Source organism: Primulina tabacum, chromosome 18 (assembly GCF_025594145.1).
Source record: "Primulina tabacum isolate GXHZ01 chromosome 18, ASM2559414v2, whole genome shotgun sequence".
NCBI lineage: Eukaryota > Viridiplantae > Streptophyta > Magnoliopsida > Lamiales > Gesneriaceae > Primulina > Primulina tabacum.
This window is the reverse complement of record NC_134567.1, coordinates 21836503-21859822: the sequence shown is the minus strand read 5'-3', so window position 1 is coordinate 21859822 and position 23320 is coordinate 21836503. Positions and strand designations below refer to the sequence as shown.

At 37.1% G+C, this 23320-nt stretch overlaps 1 protein-coding gene across 3 annotated transcripts; it reads right to left on the bottom strand.

Moving 5' to 3' along the window:
* LOC142532657 (mediator of RNA polymerase II transcription subunit 23) lies at positions 1-20518 on the bottom strand. 3 transcript variants are annotated; one of them, XM_075639000.1, is made up of 22 exons: positions 20268-20518; positions 20115-20158; positions 19220-19319; positions 18138-19118; positions 17324-17558; positions 16148-16365; positions 15535-15742; positions 14625-14905; positions 14183-14266; positions 7155-7249; positions 5840-6002; positions 5504-5749; positions 5052-5222; positions 4820-4933; positions 4176-4301; positions 3301-3449; positions 2414-2654; positions 1553-2333; positions 792-973; positions 593-696; positions 255-486; positions 1-158 (listed from the first exon to the last, which is right to left on the bottom strand). In XM_075639000.1, exons 1-21 carry the CDS (start codon positions 20451-20453, stop codon positions 285-287), a joined length of 4911 nt encoding a protein of 1636 aa, XP_075495115.1. In that variant the 5' UTR covers positions 20454-20518; the 3' UTR covers positions 1-158; positions 255-284. The 3 variants fall into 3 exon arrangements, with proteins under 3 accessions (XP_075495115.1, XP_075495116.1, XP_075495114.1); XM_075639001.1 differs by having other exon boundaries at positions 274-486; XM_075638999.1 differs by having other exon boundaries at positions 1-486.
* Between the last annotated feature and the right edge of the window lie 2802 nt (positions 20519-23320).

The following is a 23320-nucleotide window of genomic DNA, read 5'->3' as shown; positions in this document are numbered from 1 at the left end:
TCTGGAATATGCACATCAATATTTCACCATAACTCAGATAGGATATTTCGACCGAGTATAACGTACAACACAACAATGATTCTCCCTAGATGAAAACCTCTGTCCAGTACCACTCGAACAAAAGATCATTCTACTTTTTCACGAGGGCACATTCCCACCTTTTCGCTCCAATGTTTCTCCCTAGATGAAAACCTCTGTCCAGTACCACTTGAACAAAAGATCATTCTACTTTTTTCACGTGGGCACATTCCCACCTTTTCGCTCCAAGAGCACAGCCCGTCGGATCAAGTGGTAATGGGGGAAATTTTTGGATGAGTTGCAGCATAGATGGAACAATTCACATCAGCTTTCAAGTGTGAAAGAAGATGTTGCACATCTGGACGTAAATTTTCGGCTGCTCTTCCAATGAGAGCAAGGATTTCTGGTCGTGGTTTGCTGTTCGCTTGTACAGGACCTCCTTGCCCGTCAAAATGAACAATATGATGCCTGAAGAAACATTGAACCATTTACAAGAATAAGCTCACCGCAGATAAATATACCACATGGTATTAAGTTATTAAATGCCATTATAATTGAGAAAATATTGGCATACAAGAAGTCAATAATGTCTGCAATCTCCGGGGCTTCAATAGAAGCCGATTGCTGGGAGTTCCTCCCAAAGACATCAACCATGATGCTCAAAAGCAACGAGAGTGTCTGAAAGATGATGATATGAAATAATCAACATGGAGAAAATATAATCCAGAAATTAATTTTGTTCAACAAAAGTGGGTGAACATATTTCTCGCTACCTTACTGAAGAGGGTGTGAGCATTGACCACTCGAGGAAGCAATGGACTCATAATTCGGAAAGCTATTCTCAGAGCAGCAATGGATGTCAACGGTCGCAGATGCTTAATGATAAGATGTGTTCCCTCTAGCCATTCCAGGGGGAGGTTACTGAAGAAAGAGTGCAACAATGCCACAACATTGCCTACATGAAAACCGTCAAGTAAAAATGATCTGCATTCTAATATAAAAAACATAATATAAAAAGGAAAGAAAACAATGAAGTTTACTCTTGGCAGGCCTAAGACAATGAGTCCACCACAGAAAACCAAACCAGATCGAATGTACTGGATGCTACAACCATTAGAAATGTCCATTTTGATTATTATTTTTTTGTTTCAAATTTAGATTACTCCACGTAAAGTCTACAGATTGTGTGTTGCACAAAAAGTATAGCTTCAACTACTTTCAAGTAAGCAATCAAAACCATACTACTGAACTCTGGCAAGGTATTACAATCTTATTTCTAGTTGAGATAAATTGAGGATGTAATTTCCTCAAAGAAAAATAATAAAAAGCCTCAGCCCCCAGGATGAATATTTTTACGCAACTGTCAACATTTTAGCAGAGTAGAGTAATAAGATGAATAAAAAATGACATGGGCCACTGCTGGATAAAGTTGTGCAAACATTCAAATAAATTAGAGAAAATTAAAGAGATGAAATATCTCAGTGAATGATTTCCTCAAAAGATGAAGAAAAAGTGAAAAACTGGAGGAACATACCAATGGCCGTAGAAGTATTGTCCTGAGCAGCCCATGTTGGATCTAACAAAGCATAGCTGACAGCCGATTCTAGTTCACCAACCGACCTTTTCCCATCAGCAAGCCACCAGCTCTCTTTTATAACACGTGCCGCCTCCATATAGAGTTGAACATGAAACTCAGCGGGAAGCTGTGCTAAAAGAAGACCACATGCTTGGATCAACAAGCACGATAGTTGCTGGCATGTATATCCACTTCTCCAGACAAAGCTGGAGGAATTTATTCCTGAAACCAAAGGAGTCCTGGTTGCACCAAAGGAATCGCTGCTTCCGCCAGATGGAGATGTTGGCAAAACCGAACTTTGTCCAACTCCATTGGATAGAGCATGCAGTCCATTGCTACATTGAATCAGAGTCGGTTGTATGTGAACAACAATTTGCACAAGTGACGAGACAATTTGGGATGAATTTACAGGAAGAGAAAGGATTTCTATGACAGCCGTCTCGAGGATCAGCTGGGTATGTGTGCCAGGATCTTGGATTTGATAGAATGGTTTCTGGCCCTCAGGAGTAACTGTTGGGACTGGCTGTGCTGTGGCTTGAGGCTTATTATGTGGAGCTCTCACTGAACTGTTTGAGACATCTCTCGTTGGTCCATTTTTGGAGGAGTTGTTCAAAGGAGGAATGACATTATTCACTAAACCTAATAAAAGGGTGGCAAAGTAGTCCAGTGGTGGACAAATGGCTGCATTAGACGTATTAGACGAGTTAACGTGCTGAGGGAACGACTCCGAAAAGGGAATCTGTAACAAATAAAAAGAAGAAAATTCAAGTGAAAAAAGGAAAGGTTCCAGAGAAAATAAAAAAGAAGAGTCATCATTACCTTTTTCACATCTAAAACATTTAATATCCTAAGGACCAGTTTCCCAGAAAGATGACCATAGAAATAGCCAAGTATATCCCGCACAAATGTAAAATTCAATGGATAGTAATGAAGGAATGTTGAATAAACTTGTAACACTCTGTCAGCAGCATCAATAGCGTCATTTTCAATAAATCTGTAGATGACCAGAGGGATCACTGGGAGCAGACGTGCGGCGATATCATCAAAAAATGTTGGATACCTGGAGCAAACTTAGATGTGAGGACCAAATTGCATTAATTAAAAAAATGAAAATACAATTGGGTTGGGAAAATTACGAAGTTACAAATACTTAACACGGGAAACAAAACAAGTTATAACAAACTTTGCGCATGAGAAATAAGTCAATAACAAATACGGAACATTAATCTGATAAAATAAAAAGTTTCTGCAAAGCAATATCTGTAACCACACATCATGTGTATAAGCCATCACCATAACACCTTTAGTTGCAACCGTACTGAAACTACCTGTCATTGTTGCATCACATGTCAACTTGTCAAAATTGCTGTCAATATTAGAGGTTTGCAATTATGCCACATACTCTCGTGATTCCAAACGTTAAATGGGGAGGAAAATATGACCTCCTACATGCTTTGGGCATCGAGGGTGTTAGCAAAATCACTTTATTTATGTTCATTCGTTAACATACTAGACCATTTTGCTAACAAATGTCCAACAATCTCCGGTCAATTTGATCTAGACTGGAATTTTCCAGCCATGATCAACTTAGTGTTAAGTGCGTTAAATCAAGGGTCTGTTTAAACTTCACTTAGATTACTAAACATTCAAGTACACAAACTATTTTAACAGCATTTTCAATAAATCTCATGGTTTTAAAAACTTACCTTTCCTTCCATGATAGATGATTTCCCAGGGCCTTCTGCAACTCAGTTCGCTTGAAAGTTCCAGAAAAAAGCCAATGCTCCGGGGGACCATGATTCATAAGATACAGTTTCACTCTTTGTTGCAGCTCCTTACTGTCAAGCAGGTTGATCTACAAGGAAAATAACCAAACCAAAAATATCAACTGAATTTAAATACTGTGTCATCTCTGCAATTCATCCGATTCCACTCAAGAACTTGAAACATTGAATCACATGAATTAAAGTAAATTTTCGACAAACCGACTTTGGATAAACATCTTTTTTTCAAAAATTTCTTAAAAACATTCCACTGCTTACCAGTAATGGACTACAGAATAAATTTTGTTTTTACAATAACTCATAAAAGTTAAAAATAATACTAATAAAAAGAAGATTTACTATATACTTCGAGAGGATCTCACAATGAACCAGATTTCCTCACATTTTCTTCAACCATAAGTAGCGGCCAGTCTATGGCCTCAGATAGAAGAAAATAAAAGTTTCTATAGCATCATTAAAATTAACAGAATGAATAAGATATCAAACACCTTGCTACAAAGAGACATACCATCACTCAACGAACCTGCTTTCTCACATTAAAATGAAATATCAACTGCCAAAATATGGATGCAACTACATCCCATTCAAGTTAGACAATTGATAATACCAATTAATCCAACAACACTAAAGGCTTCTGAAACAACTGCTGTTTTCAAAGACAACTATTCAGCATTACACAAAACAACAGAAAGAAAGTGTTTCGCTTTACTCGACGAGTCATAGGCCATTATGATGAATCAACTGATGGAAGAGAATTGAAAAATAATAAATTGAAAAGGCTTAATAATAGAACATACCACAATTCTCAAAGCATGGGGGTCATCATCACGGTCGATTAATGCTAATAGTAAAATGTCCAAAGGTAGGAGTTCATGGGTCCAGATGAAGAAGGAAAGATTTGTGCATGCTTTCAGCATAAGATCCTGAATTGAAAAAATGGGAACTTTGAGCTCACAATATTTGGTCTGCAATTTAGCTACTTATATAACCACCTCAAATGAACAGAATTGAAGAACGGTAATATGCCTCGAATACAAATAACGAGAATAAATAAAACAGAGAAAAATTTCAAGAGTATTTATATTAATGGTTTTGGTAAGAAAATGGAAGTAATTACAATTAAAAATCACTCCAGCAATGGAGAATGACCCCAAATTTATTCCCTATGTTAACACTCCCAAACCCCCCCAACACCCACCCACCCACACACACACACACACACACACACACGAAAAGAAAAATAATAATAATAATAAAACACATGCAAATATCCCATCCGTTTTACCCCTCTTGGATCCTCCTGGATAAAGTTTTAGTATATAAGGTTTTGAAAAAGTAGGGATACCTGATCACTGTGTTGACCAATTCTTTAAAGCCCCTTATCTACAGTATAAGATTGAAAAAATGAAATACAAGCTATGGCAACTCAAGGAGAATACACCTGCAAGGAACGTCCACGCTGCAGTTCCAAGCTAAAATGATGCAGTAGAACATCCACCATTGTGTATATGTTAGCAGTCACTTCTTCAGGTGAAAACTCCCTCAAGACACGACCCTAATCATCAAGGGACACGCGAGTGAACTCAACCAAATGAATGAGAGAGATGTTACAAAACTCCTTTCCCAATAAAATTGATGAAAGAATATCAATCTTCGTAAATTAGGTTACTTACAAGATGCAAACTGTTAATGCTCTCGGGGTGGCCATACATTAGAATCCATGCACCAGCACAAAGATATTGGCGGTGTTGAGGAAAACTGTGATTAATATAAGTCGTGACATAACTTGGATCAGCAGATGTTGAAAGAAGCTGTGTGCATTGGTTAATCACAGTTGTCTCTGCCTGTCAATTGTCATCAACATTTTAAAACGAGGTATTGGTGTCCAAACTGTATAAAATATTCAGGAGTAGTATGTTTGCCATATCTAGCAAGTGATTTAAAACTTCAACGCAGAGTAACACTTGGGAAGTTCATACACTTGAGGAAATTGAATGATTTATGGATATATTTTCTAGTAACCAAGATTACAAATATTCACTATAGCGCGAATCAATGAGAACAAGAGTTCGAGATAATCTGGAAAAGCAAAGGCTATTTTTTACCAAGAACTATTTTCGTTTACCTGCTGCCATAGCTGAATGGCCAAGCCCTTTTTATCTACCCGTCCAGCCAAGGCATCACGTAAAATAGAAGGAAAATAGCGAAGGGTCTTCTCCGACCATGCATGTTGACTTGTGGCAAGTATCTGTTCCAACATCGTTTGGAGGTATACCAGGTGCTCTACCTCTGGAATGCCACGAGTTTTGATGATGATAGCAAGGTTAATTACTGTTATCCGGTTTAAAGTTTCAGTGAAGTCAGTTGGACCCTGGAACAGGTACATTGGTGGGGCTGGAGATCAGTGTCATTATACCAAACAAATTTAAAAAGATATACCATCTAAAGATTGTTTACCCACCTTCCCTTCCCTCTTCACAAAGAAAAATTCCCTCATTGATGATATAAGATTCATGCATAAATTTTCAGCCAGCCTAAAAATACGATGATCTCCACGTTTGCCCTTCAATGTAGCCACCATTTTGGTGATATCATACATCAGACTTTTGCTCTTCCCTTGGTACCTTGAATAGAAAACATACAAATATTTGCTACTGAAATTTGATTGCATAAGAGAATTGATCATGCCAAAACTAAACAAATACATTAACATCAAGCATTTCAAGATCCTCCCTAGTTTGGGTTCAACTCTATCGAGCCATTGTTCAACTCTATTGATATGTTGTTCGTTGTCGAAGGGTTGTTTCCCACTAGAAGCATACTCAACCATCGGGTTCACGTGAAATCGTCTCTGGTGCCAATTTTGGCTCAGAGGAAGGGGTGTTTAAAACAAAATAATTGAAAACTCGATTGAGAAATAGTATGAACCTAAATTGAATGTTTGATACTAAGCCTAGTTTTATACCAAGTAGGACACCAAAAATCCTAATCGAATACTAATACTAACCCTAATATGGTTAAAATCCGGAGAATCCTGATATAACTAAAATACTAAGCAATTAAACTAAAAGTTATCATTAGTGTTGCATCATTATTGTTTACCAATACTTCATATATGGTAGACTCAAGAACAAGGAAACCAAGGTATAAAGCCTCTAATTCACTTCGTTCTTAGGACTCTAGTCGATATCTCATGTGACCTATAAACAAGGGAAGATTATAAATAGTTATCTTCGGATTTGATTTTATCATTAGTAGTTGATATAGAGTAGATTTTGTATCTATAAGCAGTCGAGATGAAAATAAAAAATTAATGAAAATTTTTCTCAATAAACATATTTCTAAATTATTGAAAGATTCTCTGTAACAGACCTCAGTCCAACCATTGAGGCCACAGGTTGAAATGGGAGAAAATCTAACAAGAAAAAGAACCACCACCGATTTTGAGGATTTTTCCAATCCATGGTCCCATTACAAGATCCAAAACTCAAGATCGTGAGAGAATGTGACATAGAGGACACAAATTCATGACTCATACCATATATAAAATTACAAGGAAAAACGGGGAAAAGACATTGAATTCCGTGTCAATTTTCATAAGCCATGTTCGGTGTTCCCATGTTCTTGTTGAACACCTAGAGTGTTCCACTAGGACACATTCAACATGAATACAGCATGCCTTAGTTTATCAACTCTCTTGACCTCCAGTAGTGTATACTGTATAAGTTTGATGAACCAAAAAAATCTTCTGACAAATAAAACACTCAATATTTCACCTGTAAACTGATAGCAACCGGTAGTTTAGAAGTTCAAACACCAAGATAGAAGCAGCAGGTTTGCTAAATGAGGTTTGATTCCTCTGGGCCAGAAGCTGCAATTGAAATTCTAAAATCAATGGCAGAGTTGAGCAAGTATAATAAAAATGTGAGAAATCAAAGTAGGAAAAGACAGAAATCAATCATATATACAATGTTTTCACATGTTAATAGTAAGGAAAAAGTAATCAAACAAATACAAATCAAACTTCTTTAACTAGAATTCATACGAAACCTCACTATGAAACCAAAGCATCTAAACACGCCTATCTTTCCAAAACATATTTTGTTATTCATCCCTACAACCAGCTTCTTGCTTACTATATTCCATTTTATTTACAGTATGCGCAGAATGTGAAAAAGCGGCCACATACGCCATAGTTGCTGTCTCAAAATGATAAGCTATGGAAGAACAAAACAAGCAAAGAAAATGAATTTTATTGCTCCCTCGTGGCCGTGTCACGAGGGTTACCATAGTCTGACAATATAGAGAGTTTTATACTATCTACACAGCTAAGTTGTCACATCATAGTTAATTGAAGCCATGAGACAGCTGATTTCAAACATCTCACTAAGGAAATTCAGTAACTACAGTGATTGCAGGTGTCGATGAGACAGAGCAATATATGACACCTGCTAGAACAGATTGGGCACATATTCTAATACAAGCACCACAGAGTATGTCAGATTCTGTAGATAATATATTATTAAAATTAATCTTTTATTATAGTAGATAAATCATGCAGAATCTTTTATTATAGTAGATAAAATCATGCAGATTATGTTAGTTATATTGTGAATATTCTATCCCAATTTTGTAGATATCTTATTACTAGATTTAGAAGATTATGCTCTTATTTATATGTACCATTGTAATCAGTTGTAAAAATAATAACAAATTCTATTCTTTCTACTCTTTGTTTTATTTAACTTTTTTTTTGTAGGTGAAACACAAATTGAACACGAAGTTCTGCCCCCCAAACAAAATGACTCCGTCAAGCAAATAACAACAGGATGTAGTAAAGCAGCGATGCAATAGACATATATTTTGTTTGACATACTCCTCTGATTCTAATCAGTAGTGGGATCAGAAATCTTTCCCTTGAACATCTAGGAAATATGCCCCACAATGAGACAATACCTTCAGACCATAATATAAGACAACTCATTAAAAGAATACATCACATATCATTTAGAACAATTTGGAAGGTTCACCAGGCTATTTGGACTTAACCAAACGGCTTGTGATGCAGAAAATGCTGTAGATCTTCATAATCTAGGTTTTGGAAAAGACTTGCAATAATTATATCACAATCTTCCCTCAAAGTTCAAATGGCCTTGTATTATTATCTTCTTCTTCTCGTTCTGTTTTCAGCCTTTTGCCCTTTTCTGCCCCATTTTCCACCTCAGTTCTACAAACAACTGAAAGACACTTCAACTCATTGCAGCGGTTATGTTCAGTACTAACTGCCGAAATAGAAGCTCCATCATCCTACTGCATCTGAAGACCACATTGGGAGCTCTCTCGCTGATAGACTGTTATAGTTTTTCATTGTCTATCTCACCACTCGTCGATTTGTTTCCTTCGTCTTCTTTTCTAAGTTAATTTACAGGGTAATAAATTATACATTAAATGTGATTTAACCAAAATCTTATAATGTTTCTAGATAGTTGCTTTCGAATTAGGATAGAATTTAGGTCTTAAATACACTCAACAAATCCTAAGGACATTTTCATGAGGTGTCATACATAAAATTCTTGTTATAGATTTTCCTTTCAAAGCAGTTATTCACGAATGGAGACTGAGGATCCCTATTGGATAAATTTTACTGTCCATACACTTGATACAATATTTCAGACTCTTAAAATTGAGGTCTTCTGATCATCAAATTTATACCCAAGTTTTCCTAATAATCAAGTTCCTAGAACACATTGTTTCTCTGTGCACCTGCTTTCAATAGCATTCACTATCTATACAGAAAAAAACTTAACGACAAAATAACATTTGTCTTGCACTTTTTTCTTTATTTGGAAATTCATTCATCTTATTTACTTTCTGAGGCTAACTTTATTCAGAACAATTACGAGACACCGCAAAATCATAATTTCACTGTAATGAGTACAAGGTTTTCAGCATACGTCCAATATAAAAAAAGACTACGGTGAAATATCATGGGTAAATCATGTTCCCCAACTAGTAATGAAAATCAATAAAGACTGTTAAAAACTGAAAATATTGTTACTATGTTAGAAGATTGTATAAATAATATCTTGTAGATTTTTAATTGATACTGTGTATCATAGATTGATATAGGTGTATATTTGGTTTCCTTAAATCAGGGGATTGATAGGATTAAGATCTAGGGTTTCCATTATAAATAATTTAGTGTGTTGTATAAATACCAAGTAATTATTGGAAAATGATACAAGAAACCATTCTCTTATTTTTTACATGGTATCAGAGTCATCCTTTTTCTAAATTCACGTTTTTTCTCTTACCCGATAGCTATATCGTTCTCTTCATTCCTTAATCATGTCTGATTCTGAAGCTTAAAAAAAATTGTAGCTATGAAGCAATCTGCCAAATCGGAGGATGTAAATCTCAATCCAACGACTGGCGACTTGCAAAACATTCAGACGAACTATCGTTTGGATGGAAAGAACTACTTGAAATGGTCCCAATTTGTGCGGACTTATTTGAAGGGAAAAGGGAGAATTAGTCATCTTCTTGGGACTAGACCCAAACCAGGAGAAGAACGCTTCGACGCGTGGGATGAAGCTGATTCTATGGTCATGTCGTGGCTGTGGGAGTCAATGGATCCAAGGATCAGTGACACTGTCATGTTTTTGACATCTGCAAAGGCCATTTGGGAGTCAATCAAACAAACTTATTCGAAGGCTCGTGATACTGCCCATGTTTACGAAATCAAAATAAAGGTGGGATCAGCCAAGCAAGGAAATAAACAGATCACTGAGTACGCCAACGAACTTCAAAATCTTTGGCAAGAACTTGATCACTATCGGGTCATTGTGATGAACTGTCCAGAAGACGCCTCAACTCTTAAACAATTCATTGATAAGGACCAAGTTTATGATTTTTTAGCTGGGTTGAACCCAAAATTTGATCAAGTAAGGGTCCAAATTCTAGGAAAAGATGAGATACCATCTTTGGAAGAAACAATCTCTTTGATTCAGGCTGAAGAAAGTCGGAGAAGTGTGATGTTGGAGCCTCAAAATTCGGAGGGGTCGGTGATGGTCACGAAGATTCCAGAACAACGTCAAGTTATGGAGTATGGAAGGGCAGAAATATCAAAAGTTGAAAGCCGAGAGGGTAAAAAAGATTGATGGTGCACTTATTGTAGAAAGGCTGGACACACCAAGGACAAGTGCTGGAAATTACATGGCAGAATCAAGGATTGGAATCAACGATGGGGACAGACCAGAAACATAAACCAAGCCAACTTTACGGTTAACCAGCCAAGTCATGAAAGGTGATCCAAGACTGAATGAACTCAGCAAGGAAGAGGTTGAGAGACTTCGAAAACTCCTTGGGAATGAAGAGAAAATCAGTGGTGCTTGCTCCTTAGCCCATTCAGGTAAGTCTCTTATCTCTCTAGGATTAAATGCCTCAGATAAAGTTGTTAGAAATTTGTGGATTGTCGATTCAGGAACCACAGACCATATGACCCATTCCTCACTTAAATTCAAGAACTACACACCTTGTCCAAGCAACCGAAAGATAACCATTGCTGATGGTTCTCTTACCACTGTTGCTGGAATAGGCAGTATCCAAATCAGCCCCACAATTACACTTCACAATGTTCTTCACGTGCCAAGATTATCCACCAGCCTAATATCTATAAAAAAAACTTACCTCTGACCTGAAATGTAATGTGCTTTTTTATCCATCCCATTGTATATTTCAGGACCGGGATTCGGGGAGGAAGATTGGACGTGCTAGGGAAGAAAACGGGCTATATTTTCTTGAGGATATTGGCAACTTGAACAGCGTTAGGAATCAAGTGTCTTCGTCTTTTTCGTCATCTTCAAATAAAGATAACATTTGGCTTCATCATTTCCGATTGGGTCATCCATCTTTCGGAGTCTTAAAATCTATGTTTCCGTTGTTATTTGTGGGGTTAGAAAATGAACGTCTTCATTGAGATGTTTGTGAGTTTGCAAAACATAAATGTGTAAACTTTCCAATAAGCAATAAAAGATGTGCTACACCTTTTTATCTGATCCATAGTGATGTTTGGGGACCCTCAATTACTCCTAATATATCTGGACCTCGATGGTTTGTCTCATTTATTGATGATTGCACTCGGATTTCATGGATATTCCTTCTCAAAAATAAGTCCGATGTTAGATCATAGAGCTCTTAAGTGTATCTTTGTTGGGTATTCATCAACCCAAAAGGGCTACAAGTGTTATCATCCTGCTACCAAGAAATTTTTTGTTTCTATGGACGTTCCTTTTGATGAAGATGCATCATACTTTGCCCAACCATGTCCTCAAGAAGAACTGCTACCTGCTCTTGAAGATAAGGATAGAGATTCTTTCTTACTTGAGTTACCTTCAGCCACTCCGGCAGCCCCAACTCCTTCCATTCCAGCCTCTGTTGAGCCAAGTCACTCTTCGAATAAGTCTCCTAACAGCAAGCAATTTGACCATGTATACTCAAGAAGAAAAAAGCCCGAAGTTGCCCATGAGCAAATCCAAGAATCCAAACCTAATTCTGAAAATGAGGTATGTCCAGAAAATGCTATTTCTTGTGATTATGATATGCCTATTGCTGCTCGAAAAGGAACAAGAGAATGCACTAAAATACCTCTTTATCCAATTGCCAATTTTGTAACATTTCAGAATTTCACTGCATCACATAGAGCTTTCCTATTAAATTTAAACACTATTCACATTCGGACATTCCTAATACTTTATCTGAGGCATTATCTAATGATAATTGGAGAGTTGCTATGAAAGTTGAGATGCAGGCGCTGGAAAAGAACAAAACATGGGAAATTGTTGATCTCCCACCAGGAAAGAAGGTTGTGGGTTGCAAATGGGTGTTTACAATAAAGTACTAATCTAATGGCTCACTGGAGAGGTACAAGGCCAGACTTGTTGCAAAGGGCTATACACAAACCTATGGTGTTGATTATCAAGAGACATTCGCTCCAGTTGCCGAGATGAATACATTCCGAATCCTATTGTCTTTAGCATCCAACTTTAACTGGAACTTAGAGCAGTTTGATGTAAAGAATGTATTCCTTCACGGTGACTTCGAAGAAGAAATATACATGGATGTTCCTCCAGGATTCGATAAAGATTTCGAGGGCTCTAAAGTTTGCAAATTAAAGAAGGCATTATATGGCCACCAAGGGCCTAGTTTGGGAGGTTCACCAAAGCAATGCTTGCCTATGGATACAGACAAAGCCAAGGAGACCATACTTTGTTCTTTAAACACTCCGACTCAGGGGGAGTCACAATCCTATTGGTATATGTGGATGATATAGCTGTGACTGGAAACAATGAAAATGAAAAGCAGGCGTTGAGGAGCTGTTTGGCAAAAGAGTTTGAGATGAAAGAACTTGGGAGATTGAAGTATTTTCTTGGATAGAAGTAGCTCATTCCAAGAAATGGATCTTTATCTCACAACAAAAGTATGTCACGGACCTACTGTTTGAAACCGGAATGCTAGCTTGCAAACCAGCCCCTACACCAATTGATGCTACCCACAAACTTGGTGATGACAATGACGGACCCGTGGTCGACAAAGAGGGGTATCAAAGGCTGGTTGGTAAGCTTATCTATCTTGCTCATACCAGACCGGATATTGCATACCCATTGGGGGTTATAAGTCAATTTATGCATGATCCTAGAGAAGTACACCTACATGCAGTCTATAGGGTACTGCAGTACCTAAAAGCCAACCCAGGCAAAGGCATTTTATTCAAAAAAAAACGCTGGATTAAGCCTTGAGGCATATACTGACGCGGATTATGCAGGTTCTCTTGTTGATATAAGGTCAACTTCAGGATATTGTACTTTTCTAGGAGGCACTCTAGTGACGTGGAGAAGCAAGAAGCAAGATGTTGTGGCTCGATCGACTTCAGAGGCTGAAATTAGAGCAACGGCATTGGGAATATGTCAACACGACAGAACGAAGCATGTTGAAGTGGATAGACACTTCATAAAGGAGAAGCTAGATAGTGGATTGATTTGTACTCCATTTGTTCCTTCAAATGGCCAACTTGCCGACGTGCTTACAAAAGGACTCCAGAGTACAGTGTTGCAAAGGATTATTTCCAAGCTGGGAATGGAAGATGTCTACTTCCCAGCTTGAGGGGAAGTGTTAAAAACTGAAGATATTGCTATGTTAGAAGATTATATAAATAATATCTTGTAGATTTTTAATTGATACTGTGTATCTTAGATTGATATAAGTGTACATTTGGTTTCCTTAAATCAGGGGATTGCTAGGATTAAGATCTAGGGTTTCCATTATAAATAATTTAGTGTGTTGTATAAATACCAAGAGTTATTGGAAAATGATACAAGAAATTATTCTCTTATTTTTTACAAAGACGGTACAAACTAATAAATTGAACCATCAGATATTCCTAAATTGGAAGAGTAGAAATTTTAATGAATAAAATTGCATCAAGCACACAAAACCGCAGTATCATACACACATGAATGGCCTCAAACAAGAAGATATCTAGATCGAGGTATCATCATAAACTAAAGCTAGTATAACATTGTGACTGTATCTTAATTCATTCTCACCTGGGGATACGTTTTTTTGTCATTTATTTTAATGTTCACATTAAAAAGGAAACAATAAACCTTGTGTCATAGTTGAAAAGGGATCATCATTTAAGAGAGAATATAAAGGCTAGCATTCAGTAAGTGGAATGACTTTAATTGGAATTTATAAAGCAATGGCAAATTGGAAAGCACAACTTTTGAGAACATAAAAAACTTACGGTCAAAAGTGAACGGAATAAAGCATGGGGAGCAACGAGAAGCACTCTAACATATGTTTCAACCATTGCAATGCTAGGTACGATCTGTTTCAAAATGCATCATAGTCAAAATAAATGTCATACACAATTTACTCATCGACAAAAGGGTGCTTATCACAAGGAAAATCATGACCAGCTTCTTATGAAAGTAGGACCAGCATCACAGCAACAACAACAATAAGGTTCCATTAATATGCAATCCACATATTAACTCATTTGCTGAAAATACAAGTACAGTATTCTCCAGCAATCTTGCTGACGTTAACATATTCATATTTTTTTTCTTTATCCAGTGTTATATCTTGTTACTGTAAGGGTGTATCTGATGCATGTGGGTAAATGTGTTGGGGAACTCATGAATTTGCATGTGATTGAGATTAAAAAAATTACAGCAATAATTTACCTGCCCAGAAAACATAGATTCTTCCATCTGATATACCAGTTTCAAACATAAATTTATGGAAAAGCCAGATATTAATGACATGGGCACTGGGCTAACTTCCTGCATCACCATCAGTCTCTCATTTGACTGCAGATTTGGTCCAGATATTACCTCTGTTACTCCAGCAGAGGTTAACCAATTCATCACAGTTTCACAAGCAGGTTGTGCCATGGTATAAGAGACAACCCAAAACATCCCAATCGATCTTTCATCCATATTCATGTAGTCCATGATCCGTTCACCTAGTTTTTAAGGGAAAGTGAAAAGATTTGAGAAATAATAAATTTCAAACTATAAAATTTTATGCCCTTCGTGTGGGCAATATGGAACCTACCAAAGGTTGAGCCAAAAAAATGTTTTCTAAGTGGCACAAACAATATGAATCAAGGGATCCCCATAGTTCTTATACCAACAAACTCAAACTCGCCTTCATTACTATATAAACTTCTAGTTGCCTTTGTATAGTCACTGCCCTTTATCATCACTATGTCATCAAGTCTTCTAACATTTGCTACAGTTCTCTATTTCTGCCATTTCGAATAGCAATTGCAGCACCATTATTCTCATAAGCAAATAAATTTTTCAACATTCTAACAGTTAAACGGCCTTGTGACGCAAAAAAAAAAAAAAAGCCAGCATATTCATCTTCATTTTCTCAACTGCTTGGGAACAAAATCTACAGTCTTTCATATAATTCTAGCAGCATTGAAATGACATCAATTTTGGAGTTGTGGAGCTTGGCCAATAATTGTGTCAACCTACGCGGTATGTGGCATAACCTGAGCTCCAATCCCAGCACTTTATGGTAAATTATTCTTAAAAGACTATTATAGAATTAATGACTACCTAACTATAGATCATGGATCCATACCTTTGTTTAGTTGCCTCCACCATTCATCTATTTGCTTCCCCTTTTGCAGCTGCTCATTGTTCAAATATTCTCTGGTAGATGTGTTTAATGTCCAAATACGTAAATTCTGGCAACTGCTAATGAAATCCAGTAAGATACTTTGGGGGTTATTGGGGTCAGAGCTTCTATCTTCTTTATGAAATGAAAGGATTTTTCTGGTTGTCTCCACCTACCAGCAGAATGAAATAAAAAGTCAAAATTATAACAGATTAAATTAATTAGAAATAGACAGCTATTCTAGCGGTTAGGAATCAAAGATTAGACCTAAATGGCTGTTCGAGTGTCCAAGTGTAAAAAACTAGTGATAATATATGAAGAAAACGTGAAATGAGATTGAACTGTACAACCATAAAACCTCTTTTATTCAAAAGGTAAAAGATTGGAATGAAAAAGAAAATATGATAAGCACAGGAACACAAGAAAGCGACCTTTCTTGAGTCTGTGTTCAAACGTTCATTACTAGCTCAACCCTTATAATTTGAGCAAGCAACAACGTAAAACCTCTGTTATTCGAAAGGTAAAAGATTGGTATGAAAAAGAAAATATGATAAGCACAGGAACACAAGAAAGCGACCTTTCTAGAGTCTGTGTTCAAAGCGTTCATTACTAGCTCAACCCTTATAATTTGAGCAAGCAACCACGTAACATGATTTGTCCTGAGAATATGTTGATCACCATCTTGAAGCCGTGAAACCAACTTGTCCACAAAATCAACAAAATCAATGCATCCATGTTTCATGAGAAAAAAGAAAACATCTGAAAATATAAGCCACTCCTGCCAACAATTCATCTCTGCAGATTCATGGACGAAAAAAGTTACTAGAAACACATTCAAGAGTAAGGTTCAAAAGCATCAGCTGATAGAGAAATTACTTTGAGCTTTCCAAAAGGTAAGGTTATAGATAATTTTCTTGGGCACAAATAACATAGCAACAGAGGGTGAACTACAATGTGAAGAAGCATATACAAATTCTCGACTAGGAATAAGCATCTAGCTTTATTGCAGAAGTATTTTCACGCATCAAAAGGGATTATAACCCTTCAACAAAGCAAAAAACTTGTCCTGTCGGCAGGCAAAGCTCATTTGTCAGTTATGAACACAACCTAGGCTTTGCTCTAGGAAACCAATTGAGAGGGAGATACAGAGAGTGCCAAAACCCTTAACAGAGGGTAAACTAACTAATCAAAATATATCATTCCCGGAAGGTTTTTGACAAAATAATAGATGTCATCCAGATAAATAAATTTAATAAAACTGCATAAAGTTATGAACGGATGACTGGATGCTGACAAAAATGAAATCGGTACAACGGTCATTTCGGGAGATTAGAGAAAGGACTTCAGTTTTTTGATAATTTATATTACCTTAAAACTTGAAATGGAGATATGGGAGAGTAGAAGACAAGTTATAAATGCATTATTGCAATAATTTCTCTTTCAAAAAATTACTAAATTTGTGATGGTTCACAACCCTGAGCGAAAGATTTGGTAATTGAAGGTTGAGCCATCTATTACTGAGGAAGTTGAGGCATTATCGTTGTCACTCCCTACTTGACTTTAAAATATGAATAATCAAGATTTGGTTTCCAAGAAATGGAGCCCCAAGCACTCTCTAATTAGCATATTTTACAATATCCATCCATTGTACCAAGACAAGTGAACTTAAAATTATCGTCGTAAGAAGTGATACGCATGAAGAACAGATGAAAGGAAGCACAGTACAAAATTGAAAAAATTTCAGAAATGTTGCCTGAATTCGTCAGCTTCAGTAATTCAACGATCCTATCAATTGTTGCTTCACTAATCATTTCAGAAGTAAAAACTGCACCAGGCGTAGGCCCCTGTGATTGATTCCTGTGACAAGGTGCCAAAAGCAACACTCGCCTCCACCAATCAGGAGATGGAGTGTTGCGAAAAGCATGCCTCAAACATCTAAGGGCTCGATCCCAGTCAAGACTTCCTCTCCTGATGGATGCTGCAAGTTCCTATGCTCCAAAATAAATAAAACCAAATGAAGTAACAAGCATTTAGGAAATCTGGTTCTATATTATTCTGCTTAGCTAAATTTATCGTTCAATAGGAAATTGACAAATCCATTTTGCTTGTTGGCTTCTCTAACGGACATACTTTTACATTTCAAAAAGGGAAGGCCGTACAAATTAGATTCAACTCCAAACTCTAGGATTACATCACACAAAAGAGTCTCACAAAGGCTGAAGGTGGATATCTTCATGCCATATTGATGTAATTGATTGAGACCGCAATACACCATCATAACAGAAGATGGAACTTTGATGAATAAATGTCGAATTGATCTTTAATGCACACAACTATGAATTGCTTGTAAAAACAAGTGGTGCAGTTTTAAAATTAATACAAACTTTAATACAATTGAGGTCTTACAATTTTGTTGCAAGTAAGCTGCACAATTGTCCAAGTAAAAAATAGATTGTTAACAGAATAAATTGTGCTTATTCACAAGGAGATTGGTTTAAATGTCACTATAATAGACATCATTGTCACAAATTCAAGTGAAACATGTTAATTACAGGAAATGGTATTACCTCTCCATGCAAAGGTTCTCCAAGAACACTTGGATATGTAATCGGTGAATATCTCATGTTAGTCACTGGTTCGCCAGATACATTAGTAGTGGCCTGAAGCAGAAGTCGAGGAGTTCCAAAAGTAGGGCAGTGAAGATGTTGGTCTAACATCTGCATGTGTGTTGCCATCATATCTCTCCTCCTATGAATCTCCAGAATAAGCGTAAACAATGCCTCGTCATCTGGTATATTCTCGATAAACTGTAAGCCACTACGTATTAGTTCATAAAAGGGCACACGACATCTATTATCCTCAACCAACAGCCAAATCACGTCTAGACAGCTGTGTAACCATTCAATTAGGGCTTTGTCAGGTTTCCATAATCTTGCAGAATCAAATTCATCGAGCCCCGGTTGTTTTTGATCCCAGTTAACAAGCCAATTCAAGATGTGATAAAAAATATCTGCATGCGTGACAGGTCTTAGATTAGAGTCAAGACCGATCAAAACTATTTTGCAGGACAATTGTCGTAGACTGCTTATAGCATTTTCTCGAATCGATAGATTTGCTCTTGCTGACTTTTGGCTAGTGTAAGTACCATCATTTGACTTTATGGGAGATATCGTGGCACCAGATGATGGCTCAGCTGCCGACTGGGATGGGGAACCAATACCAAGAATCGAAGGCAATGGAGATACAGGATTTGATGATGGAAAATTCGTGATATTAGGAACTGTATTTGAAGGTGGCAAGGTCCCTGGATGTGATGAAGCAGCAGAAGTAACAGCTGCCACTGTTTGACTTCCCTGACCAACAGACATCTCTGCAGAAGAAACTGAAGAGAGAAGACATGGCAAGAACGTGTCCCAGTTTATGTATCCTATTTCGCACAAACCGTGTAGTGCAAAGAGCAGAAACTCTGCCCTTGGGGCATGACTACAACATTGGATAACTAGAGATATTAGGACAGATTCTGTCACAGCACGTACTTGTTCCTGGTCCTGAAAAAAGATTCACAGGATTCAAAATCAAAAAATTTATGTGATCAATCAACCAAATGACATCACAACATTAACAACAGTTTAAAAGTCTCATGGCTCACTGGGAACTGGCTCTGTAGTTTCTCAAAATCAAAGAGAAATTGTTCGTTAGGAGGAGGAAGTTCTCTGTTGATTGCAGTGATGCGCTTCTGTGTCTTGTTCCTGTAATTTACTTCTGCTGAGATCGATAACAAAGGAACTTTTGCAAAAAACAAAACGATAACAGAAGGTACCACTCCTCCAAAAACAGGTCATTTCACACCGATCAGATACGCAAGTAAAAGGCATTTGAAATCCCAACCCAGTCATCCAGGTGAATAAAAATTCGTTTAAAAATCAACATATTCTTTAAACCAGAAACAAAGCCAAGGCATTTCCAAAGGCAATCCCAGTTAAGGTACATAAAACTTGTTGCAATCAAATACAGCCACCATTTAAATAGCACTCGAATGCGAAAAGAAAGAATATATTTACAAGTGATCTCAATCGTTATTATAGTCAGTGTTCTAAAAAATGTCGCCTAGGACCGCAACGCCCACCACCCCAATTTTTAGATCCACCTAGGCAGCCGCCTATATATTAAATTTTTTTTATAAAAAAATAGTTAAATGTAATTTTAAAATCAATTAGTATCCGTTTAAGAAGAGGATATGTCATTGATTTTTAGCTTGAATATGATATATAGAAATAAGTTGATGAACAAAAAAAATTAGATATTTAGTTAAAAATAAATCCCGACTACGCTGGCTAGGCGGTGAGTGACCGTCCGACCACCGACTGCCATGTTTACAGAAAAATGGCAATCACAAGAATTCTATTTAGAAAATGTCAAGTTTCCATTTCTATGTCTCAAACCCAATTTAATGCCATAGTACGAAAGCCATCATATACAGCTGCAAACGATCCTACAACAATCAACAAAACAAAGACATAATTAAAAAATACTTGTTAACTTACGGAGGTTCTCCAACTGATTCATCCGATTTCTGCCCTGAACTTCTCTGCAAAAAAAATCAACAAACAAAAAAGAAAATTCAAATCAAATCAAATGAACTGCAGTGAATAAACTACTCAGTCGTAGAATATCTTCGCTACAGTTTATCAAGCTACCACGCCTAAGTAGAGATTGAAGAGGTCTAGTATGGCGGGGCGGGCCGGGTGGAATTGGTGGGCCCGAGACGACGAAGACGAAGAGGCCCGCGGTTGATGTTGCTGGAGCTGGGTGCCGGCGGCGTTCTGCTGCTCCATTTCGTATATGGGCTGGGTCGATTGGCCCGGTGTTGGAGCCCGCAACATTTTAGCACCTTCAAACGAAACTTTAAAAAACGCAGTCTGGCACCGCTTCGGACCGTATAATTAAGGAAATTTAAGAATGATAAGAAAAGTTAAATTTGTAGGTAAATATTTTATATTGATAATATGTCCGATAAAATGATTCTCCTTTTTCGTTCGCCTCTTAGTATTATTATCGTTTATTGTGTATTGTGATTTGTGAGTTAATGTGGTAAATATTTGTTACATTTGTAGTTGTTATGGAGAAAAAAAAGTTGTCAAGAAGAAGAAAATCAAGCCGACCAAGACACGGGCTCGAGAGACTAAAAGATAATTGGTTATCTCGTCTGACTCCGACTCTGAAAATGATAGGGAGAAGATCCGTCTGACTCAAGTGTTTAGTGTGGCCAAGAAGGTTGCTGAGCCTAAGCCGAAGGCTGAGAAGCCAAAGAAAAAATTCAAATTGATAAAGTACGTATCTGAACCACTCATAATGACACCTATTATAGTCGTTCACATCTCCAGTCTGATTGGAGTGAAGATAATCGAAAGAGAGGAAGTGGATACTAGTTCCGGGCTGCCAATCATCAACCTCGGGCCATGGGGAAGCAAATCCTTATCGAGCCTGTGAAAGTAACAAATGCTTAAACTGCCATCAACATTGCCTTACAAAGATTTGATGATACTTGGGTGGATTATTGAACTATTGTTCATTTTTTACAGCAGCATAAAGAAGCAGGAAATTCTGAATTGGGCCGAGACTGAATTGATTTCTGAAGCCTTGCAGCGTCGGGACTTCATTGAGATGGATCTAAGGGAGAGTGTGTTACGCCAAATCATCAGACAGTAGCACGAAAATTTTGATGCACACTGCCCAACACCTCGGGATGATGTTGCAGTCATTAGTCAGCTTGAAATGGATGTATTGTTCATTTCCATGACTGTCAAGAGGCAGAAATATGAACTTCCTATAGCAGAAGAATAAGAATTTCAAGCCGATTTTGAACAATAAGGAAATCAAGCTGGCGACTGGCCAAATACTGAACAGACTCAAGCCAGAGTCCCACCAACTCTGGCTGTTGAGAAATCATCTGAGGAAGATCTACAGACTCAAGCCGCTCCAACTCTCATCCAGGCAGAGCCTGCAGTTCTGACTTCTGAACCGGTTGCTGATCTAGTACCATCATCTCCTCAACCATCCACAGAAAATCAAACTGGTGAGTTTCTATATGTGCCAATGTTATCTGTTGATGAAGTGGTCAAGTCTCTATCACAGTTTGACTTTGACCAATCGAATATGGACCCTTCCGCTCCTTTGGCTACAGATGTTGTGATAACTGAGGAAGAAGTTGACCAATTTTAAGATGAGTTGCAAGTTACAATTGATTACTCACAAGATGAAACGACCAAGGCTCAAGCTTCACATGTCTCCAGCCAGGCGCCGAATCGACATAAGAGATTCGTGAGGATATTCCTTGTGCAATTCTAACCGGTGGGGAAATCATCATTCATATGGCTTCCAAACTCATCCTAATCCTCTCGATATATACAAGATTATCCCTTCAACATCTCATGGCGACCAAGTTTCTGAGCTTGATGAAGAATGTGATGAAGACTATGCCACAACAAGTGATGAATCAGTTGCAAGATGTCTCCAAGTCCATCAACAATTTGGATATCAAGCATTTTCCACATTCTATGACATTCAATAACTTCAACTCACGTATTCTCGAGGATATAACTTTCATTGGGAAATTCTGCAACAATCTAAGTTCTGACCAGCTCACATGGATGCACGGCTTGATCATCTTCAGACTACTCTTGGTAGCCAACTACAAGAAATTCTTGAGTTTATGCAGCGTGGTAATGCCAAAAAAGTGGAAACAAATTACAAGAAGCTGAATAAATAAATAAAAAGGGCAGAGAGAGCCAAATATGAAGAGGCCAAGAAAGCTGAAGAGATGAGAAGGAATGAAGAGGAAGACAGAACAAGGAGAGGTGGTGACAATGATAGTGGCAGTGGCGGTTCAACTCTTACAAGATAGATTTTTTTTAAGGGATAATAGGTTTTAATTTTTCATGCACATGTAACAATATCATTTCATTTACTCAATAAAATATAGTTTCTTTAAATTGTCTTTTATACTTAACTGTTTGTATGTAACAATTATATTTTGTCTTTGAGCTTGGTTTTTTCATCTCCAAAAAGTGATTTTTTTAAAAATTTAAAATACTATAAGTTTTGGTAATGACAAAAACAACATCTAGTTATTTCAAGTTCACGTTATTCTTTTGTAATTACAAGACTCAAGCTGCTGGACAAATCAAGATGTTCATATTCTATCAAAAATTCAAGCTGCAGACATCATCAAAAGATCATCACTTATATTTAATTATAACCAGATCGATCTATCGTATAAATGCTCAAGTTTTGACCGTTCAACTCTAATAAATCAAATATTAAGACATGAATATGGATACAACAACTCAATTTGTTCACTGAATATGGGAAAAAGTGTCAAGCACGATGTCCTAAAAACTCCCGACATAAATTTTAAGAGCCAGTTAACTTTTCAGAAGTTAAAAGAACAGAAGCCGTAAAAAGCAAATGAACGTTAAATGAATTTTAGTGCAGCGTACGATGAAGAGAGGTTGACAATACCAATATGTCGGGATAAAGTAAAGATGATTGTTGATAAAATTTTCTGACCGTTGGAAGGCTTCGAGTATAATATGCATATTTAGAACTTCATATAAGAAAGAGATAAATTAACAAGTTTCAAGCTTTCATAATCTGCAATATACAATATTTCAAACATACTTATTCTTTCTAAGATATCAAGTTGTTCACCTAACACATATTTATTCATATCAGATTACTAATGATCAAG